The 8,234-nt window shown below is 38.5% G+C and overlaps 1 protein-coding gene across 1 annotated transcript; it reads left to right on the forward strand.

Moving 5' to 3' along the window:
• Window positions 1-5,258: 5,258 nt before the first annotated feature.
• LOC104092691 (large ribosomal subunit protein eL21z/eL21y-like) lies at window positions 5,259-7,553 on the forward strand. Its single transcript, XM_009598348.4, has 2 exons — window positions 5,259-5,626; window positions 7,113-7,553. The coding sequence occupies exons 1-2, from the start codon at window positions 5,390-5,392 to the stop codon at window positions 7,368-7,370; spliced, it is 495 nt and encodes a 164-aa protein (XP_009596643.1). The 5' UTR covers window positions 5,259-5,389; the 3' UTR covers window positions 7,371-7,553.
• Window positions 7,554-8,234: the final 681 nt, after the last annotated feature.

Here is an 8,234-nt window from a genome sequence, read left to right on the forward strand (position 1 = left end):
TAGAAATATTTGATGCATGTGCTGAGAAAAATGGGATTTGCAGAATGCTTCATCAACATGGTTTGGAATCTACTATCCAATAACTGGTATTCAATTCTGATTAATGGTCAAGCTTCAAACTTTTTCCACTCAACAAGAGGAGTTAAACAAGGTGATCCATTATCTCCATCCCAATTCATACTTTCAGCAGAGGTATTATCTAGATCCTTGAATAAATTATTTGAGGACAAGAGCTTTAAAGGATACGGCATGCCTAAGTGGACCGGCCCTCTGAACCACTTATCCCATGCTGATGACATTATAATCTTTGCTTCTGCTGATCATTACTCTATACAAAAGATTATGGAGGTCCTGACCAGATATGAGCACACTTCTGGCCAACTGATTAACAAGTCAAAAACATCATACTATATGCATGCAAATGCTGTTGGAACATTGTTTGGCACAGTAGGAACCCTCACTGGCTTTTCAAAAGGTGAATTTCCTTTCACATATATGGGATGTCCAATTTTCTACAAAAGAAAAAAAAGGAATACTATAATGAACTTATTGAAAAGGTCAAGGCTCAATTGCATTCATGGAAGGGTAAACTACTGTCATATGGAGGCAAGGCAACTCTAATCACAAGTGTTCTACAAAGTATGCCTACTCACATACTATCAGTGCTTGATCTACCAAACAATATTCTGGAGCATTTACATAAAACATTTGCAAGGTTCTTCTGGAACAACAAAGATGAAGGAAGAAGCAGGCATTGGAGTAAGTGGCAGAATTTGTTCTTACCAAAGGAGGAAGGTGGCCTGGGCTTCAGATCTCTGTTTGATGTTTCCAAGGCACTATTTGGCAAACTATGGTGAAAGTTCATGGCCACAAAATCACTATGGCCAAATTTTATACGGAATAAATACTGCAAAAAAGAACTTCCCACTACTGTCCAGTTCGGGGGGGTCACTCGTTTGGAGAAAGATGTTGGAGGCAAGGGAAGAAGTGAAACATAAAATCTTATGGGAGATGAACACAGGAACAACCAACATATGGCATGAAAATTAGACAGGCCTAGGTGCATTATATCATGTTGTTCCACCAGAATTTGTCATCAATGAAAGCATTCAGGAAGTGGCTGAGTTGAGGGAAGGAAATGATTGGAATCAAAATCTGCTTGACCAAACTTTTCCAATAGACATTACAGAACATATTAGGCAGGAACTACACTATGAAGACAATTGTGAAACTTAGAACTCACCTAAATGGATGCCCACAACATCAGGGAAATTATCAGTGACTACTACATGGCAATTAATGAGGCACATAGCACCCAAAAATCCTGAATATAAGAAACTATGGACTAAGGGATTACCTTTCAAGATATATTTCTTCCTTTGGAGATTATGGAAAGGCAAAATACCAACAGTTGATATGTGGAGAAGGAATGGATACATGGCGGTGTAAAAATGTTGGGGCTGCGTGCAACCTTAAATAGATACTCTACAACATTTATTCCTGACTAGCTCAACAGTAAACAAAGTGTGGAAATCCTTTAGGCAGGCAGCAGAAATAGTAGGCAATCTAGTACAGATTCATCAACTAATAAGAACTTGGTAGAATTTAGTCTGCTGTCCAAAGTTGAAGCCCATGTTCCAGGTAGCACCAACAGTGATAACCTGGGAGCTTTGGAAGCGGAGAAAAACCATAAAATATGGATGAACAGCATCATGAAATAGGGTGATTCATGAGGTTAACAAGAAATGATAGCTAACACCACAAATATTGTTGCAGAAGCCAAAGCAATTACAGAAGCACTGGAATTTTGTGTTAACCACAAAATTCTTCCACTTATAATTGAGACTGATTCCCTAGTTATGAAAAGGATAATAGAAGGTGAATGGGAAACACCATAGTGTATACGAAAGGAGGTGAAAAGGATCAAGGGGATGAAAGACCATTTCAATGTGATTTTCCAACATGTTCTGAGGGAGGGCAACACATTGGCAGATTATTTAACTAACCTAGCTTTTTCTTCTGCAGGTACAATGACAATTAACCCATTCAATGAGTTACCAAGTGCAGGTAGGAGGTTGCTCGATCTAGACAAAGCTCATGTTCCTAACCTTATGATAAGGGTTGCAAAGAGAATGCCTCCACTCTGATGATATTAGAATTGTACGCATCTACTAAGGGTTATTACAAACATTACAACAACAGTAAAACAATCAAACATTATAAAGGCAAGGAGAGGAATTCTTCAGTCTCAAGAAATCAACATCTTATGACCTGCTCCAAATTCAGATATTCCAAATGTTGCGCTAGTCACTCTTCTTATGGCTCAGTGGATTACAGAAGACATCGACATAAATACAAGCAGTGTATTGTCTGGTCATTATCGGGGGATATTATCTTGGTATCACACTCATTCCTTCAGGCAGTCAGTCCTGGGGTGCCAGAACTGTCAATATTAGCATATTATCACAGGTCAAGAAAATCCTCAAAGGACATCTGTGTTTAATATCAGATTTACGGGTAGACAGGTTTGGACAGTTTTTTTTACTGTGTGGAGGTATTTCATTTCCTAGTAGTATTAGCATTTTCTGATGCTCATTCTGGGAATGATATATCACCATATGGGCAAGAACATCAAAACTTCTATGCTTCTTCTGGCTTATGGGCATTCAGTTGGGCTTACATGTTTGGTCGTTGGAAATTAACCGCTCCAAACATTTGTCTCACGCAATGGAAGCTCATTCTTCTTTTATCTAGACCAACATTGATGCCGGAGTACCAGTTCTCCCACTCCAAAAACACGATATTCGATATGCTACGCTACTTGTAGATTTATACATACCTACTCCTCTGGATTGCAAAAAATGGTGCCTGGTGAGAGTTTTGTGGGTGCTACATGGAATTGTTTGCAATTGGTATATGAGTTCACTGTTGTCAGCAACATTAGGATGTCTCAAATTAGTGGATTTGTAATTTCAATTTCTTATTCTGCTATTGTTTCAATGTATTTGGTAGCAATAGACATCGTTTTTGTTTTTGTCTTTTTTTTATTTCCAGTACTTGTATATTTTGAACCTTTGACCCAGTTTGGGATTTATTATATATATCGGCTACTAGGTGAACAACCTAGTAGTATAGTTTCTTTAAAAAAAAGTGGGAGGAGGTGAACCTGCTGGCCTGCCCCGAACAAACTCCTGCCACCACTTCTTGGCAGAACCAGTTATCTGAAATACTATAAAATCAACTCCATTGGTCTCCACTATACCCATGTTGCGCAATATCTCCTGGCAACAGTCTAAGAAATCTTAGGGGTCCTTAGAAGGTGAACTACTAAACTGAGGGGGAAACAACTTGGTAAACTTGTCCAACCTATGCAGTTCCTCAGCTGACATCGCGGGCCTTTCCTCAGGCTGTGTAGCAACAACACAATGAACTGCCCTAACTGGTAGAACCTTTGGGGTTTGATACTCGTGAGCCATCTGCTCTAGAGTGTAAATAGCGAGGGTCTGATATCCTCCCCCAGCCTGAGAGATGATTGGTGCCATATGGAACGCACCGACCTAGGTCACACTCTCCATAAGACCCACCAGACGGACCAGGGCATCCTGAAGCATGGGGGTAGCAATAAACCCCTCTAGGACCCGAGCTGATCCAACTGGCATGGTTAGAATAGGGATCTCCTCCTCCTGCTCGATCTGAGGCCCAACAACAGGTGTTATTGCGTGTGCTCTAGGCTGAGCTCTACCTCTGCCTCTGGCTCTACCTCGGCCCTGGCCCCTACCCCTAGTAATGGCTGCAACCAGGGGCTCCGGCTCCTAATCTGCTGCAGACGAAACTCGTGTTCTCACCATCTGTGAGAGAATAAGAGTAGAATTATTCAAACTCAGCGATAGAATAAAGTTGAACGATAGAGAAAGAAAGAAAGTAAAATTTTTTAAAGCCTTATAGCCTCTAGAAGATAAGTACAGACGTCCCTGTACCGATCCTAAAGACTCTACTAAGCCTGCTCATGACTCGTGAGACCTAGGCAACCTAGTTCTCTAATACAAACTCGTCACGACCCGAAATCCCAACCATGGGGTCGTGATGACGCCTAACATCCATTGCTAGGCAAACCAACATTAGCTAAAGAATCAACCAATATAACAATTTAAAAGCAGAATATTAATAATTAACGACTAAAATACTTTGAAATACATATATTTCAAAGTATTTTATGTTGTTTTCTATTTATTATTCGTACAGGTTTATAGTGAGTGTCTTGTCATAGCTTCATCACTACTTCGTTGAGGTTAGACTCGGCACTTACGGAGTACATGGGGTCAGTTGTACTCATACTATACTTCTATATTTGTTGTGTAGATCCCGGTGTTGGTCCTAGCGGCGGATAGAGGAGATTACTCGGATCAGATCTATCCATGAGACTTGAGGTAGAGATGTGTTGCATTCGCAATCCCTAAAGTCCCCTTCTATCTTATTTTGAATAATTGTATTTTATTTCAGACTATATTTCTAATATTCCAGTCACTCATGTACTTGTGACTCCGAATTTCTGTGATTAGTATAAAGCACGGAGCGTTGGAGTTTCACATATAGGGAAGTTTCGCGCTCAAGCATAATATGCTAAAATTTTATCTGTAACTTCAGCATATTATGCTTGAGGTTTTTCATGTTTTAGCTAGGTATTTTTGTCTAAACTTTATCTTCACATTGTAAAGTGAGTATTTCTTAATTTTATTTCAAATGGTGGCTAAATATTAAAAGTCGTATACAAAAGTGGTCAGTCGCGCCATTTTTACACTAAATTTAGGCCATCGAATAAAACTACAGAAAATTACATTCATTGACCTTGAAAATAGATGGTCTTGATTTTTTGATCCTCATTTGCCCGTGAGCAAATCTTTAAGGTCAAAAGTTAAAAATATTCCACCATGGAACAAGCGAGAGATAATACTTGTTAAACTTAAAATTCTGCCCATGGGACAAGTAGAGTCGAAAAATCAATAGTGGCACTGAAATGTCCTTAATCACTCACCCATAAAAGTAGGGCAAGTTACACATTTGACCAGTCGACCAAAAATAATTATATTTGCTTGCTAAATATGTATTAATTATGTATAAAATATTTATATTATTTATTAATATATATATATATATATATATATATATATTTTTTTTTATTAGCAATTATTTTTGGAAGCGGCTATACAATATAATTTTTCTATAAAAGTACGTCCAAGCTGCTAAAGCCCAAATGCTCTTTCTCGGTCCAGCCCGATCCAAAACCCTAGAAGCTCTATACATTTATACATTATTATTCTCTGTTAGGGTTTCAGTTAGCTCTCTCTTTTCCACAAGCACTCGCAGCGCATTTCGAGAGCAGAGGAAGAAAATGCCGGCAGGTCACGGATTGAGGTCTCGTACGAGAGATTCATTCTCTCGCGCATTCAGAAAGAAGGGTACCATCCCACTTTCCACCTACTTGAGGATTTTCAAAATTGGAGATTATGTTGATATTAAGGTAAACGGCGCCATCCACAAAGGAATGCCACACAAGTTCTACCATGGTCGCACTGGTCGTGTTTGGAATGTCACCAAACGCGCCGTTGGTGTTGAGGTCAACAAGCAGGTACCTCCCGCGCTCTCTCTTTCTCTCTCTCTCACACACACACACAAAAGGAGATACTGATTTGACCATGTAACTTTTCTCTGTTTAATATTAGTTGATTGGATTAATAGTGTTAGATAGTAGTTACTAAGTTTCTGAAAAGAGATCTGGCATCTGCTCATTTGCTATATTTTTTATGTAACTAGCTATGTTAATCTCTTTGTACATATGTTTGTTTCGTTTAATGAAATAGCCTCAGTGTGGAGCTAGGAATTTATATAAGGGGATTCAAAAAAAATACTTGAGTGTTAGTTTAAATTTCCAGGGTTCATCCTATATGTTCAAGCCTTGGTGGATAGAGTATGTGATAGCAGGTACCTTGTGGAATTAGTTGAGGTGCCGATTGGCCCGGGCACCTCGGTTATTGAGAAAAACATGAGTGTTGAACATAGGACTTGAACCTATGACTTAAAGCAATGTTTGAACCCCATTTGCCACTACACTAGAACCTTCCCTTATTTTTAGTGGATTCAACAGTTTATGTATAACCCAAAAAGTTTGTTCTGAACCGCCTTGCCTCCCTTTAGCCCCTAGCGACAACTTCTATCTTTTGGCTGGGGTTCTTCTGTCCATGAACTGCTTCTATATCCCCAACCTTTCCCTTCCAGTACATGAAAATGGTGTTTTGTTTAGATGCCTCTAATTTGTGATTTACTGTCACCAAACGCTCGTCCTCGCAATAGGTATAAAACTCAGGTCCTTTCTTCTTGGAAGGCAATACCTGAAAGGTAAAATTTTGATGTTGTAAATATTTGTCATGAATAAATGGGTTGTCTTCATTTGTTCCTTGACTTAGAGCGGTTCAGGGTCAGACTAACAATTTGTTAGAGGGAGTTTCGACTTATTAAGGTAAATTTAGCTAAATGGAGCTGAGTGAGAGCATACTGGCTTAATGTAAGCCTCAGTTACATCTGCAAAAATCAAAGAAAAGAATGGGATGGCATTTTGGAAGCTGGGGAATAATAATTTCTAAACAAGTCTGTCTTTGTTGTATTATTGAAGCTTGACTTCATTTGTGGTTTATATAACTTCCTGCATGGACGAGATTAAAGATACTGGTTTTCATGCTTATTAGGCTTTCTCTATTCTTTCTTGCTGTTCAAATGCTTAATAATAACACATTTTCAGGATAAATATGCATCTCAAATTCTCAATGACATATGCATCATTAGTTCCTGAAAATACTGCTGTCATCTCCCCTTAAATTGTGTGCAATAGTAGAATACTAATTGAATTATCAAAGGACATTCTAATTATATGTTGGATTACTAAGCAGCATCTCTTTTTTGTCTTCTGTTAGCGTTTTTAACTGTTTTTCCCATCCTTAATGTGAAAGTTTGTTGTTGAAGTTCCTCTTTGAGTGTTTGGTTTCCGTGTTCCATTGGTTTTCATGAACTTTTGTGCTGTATGTCAATCTCATTCCTCTTTTTTTTGTTCTGTATCTCAGGTTCGTAACAAAATCTTAAGAAAGAGGATTCATGTGAGGATTGAGCATGTTCAGCTTTCACGATGCACCGAAGAAGTCAAAGAGAGGATGAAGAAGAATGATCAACTAAAGGCCGAGGCCAAAGCTAGAGGAGAAGTTGTCAGCACAAAAAGACAACCTGTGGGACCCAAACCAGGTTTCATGGTTGAAGGTGCTACATTGGAGACAGTTACTCCCATACCATATGATGTGGTCAATGATTTGAAGGGAGGTTATTGATCTTAGTCTGTTTCTGAGGTGTTGTTTGTTCTATCTGCTTTTCTGAAACTGAAAGACAGGATTAGTTTGTTGGTGTCACCTGCAGGTTTCGCTTGTTAGTTTAAATTTTGTTTACATTGTCATTAGAGGCCTTTGTTGAACTTTTGCTACAAATGGAAGTGAAGAAAGTCTATCTATTACCTATATTCTCTGCACTTTAAGATGAATTTGTTCATACAGCTGTGTTCTCTAGCAATTTGATAATAACCTGTTTGAGAAATACCTGGTTCTGTAGTAAGATGATTTAGGAATTTTGTTTACCATATTATTGTTTTCTTTTATATGTTCAGCTTGGATTTGCTTATCCAGTTGGACTCCACCTTGTACTCCCCATGTTCCTTTCCCCTGGATTGGAGAGCTAGGCAACCTTATTTTTTGCCTTGTCCATTTTTATCAACCCTATGTCTTTGTCACTCTTCCTATATGAGTTCCAAAGAAGATTTAAAGATTTTACATGTTGACACATCTGTTGGATGAAATGTGGTATCAAAGATTGGAGATATTGGCACTTTGTGGTACTAGTATTTTGGTTTTTCCAACTCGTAGGATCTATTTTCCACCTTTGACTCACTCTAGTTGCATGTTTCCATTTCATTTCCTAACCAGCAATCGACCTCCGTCAATAATTTCTGTTTCTGGTTTAAATTTCTCTATTTTTTCCCTCATTTGTCTTCACTTTTGAGGTTGAATATCTTATCTTTTATTTCTTTTTCTTGTCCGTCTAGCTAGTCCATGCAGTGGAGTGAGACTTTGTTTTTTGGTCCTCCTAAATTAACGAAATAAAGTCGCCACTTAATATTTTCAAAGACGAAGTAGGTCACATAT

This window comes from Nicotiana tomentosiformis, chromosome 12 (assembly GCF_000390325.3).
Source record: "Nicotiana tomentosiformis chromosome 12, ASM39032v3, whole genome shotgun sequence".
NCBI lineage: Eukaryota > Viridiplantae > Streptophyta > Magnoliopsida > Solanales > Solanaceae > Nicotiana > Nicotiana tomentosiformis.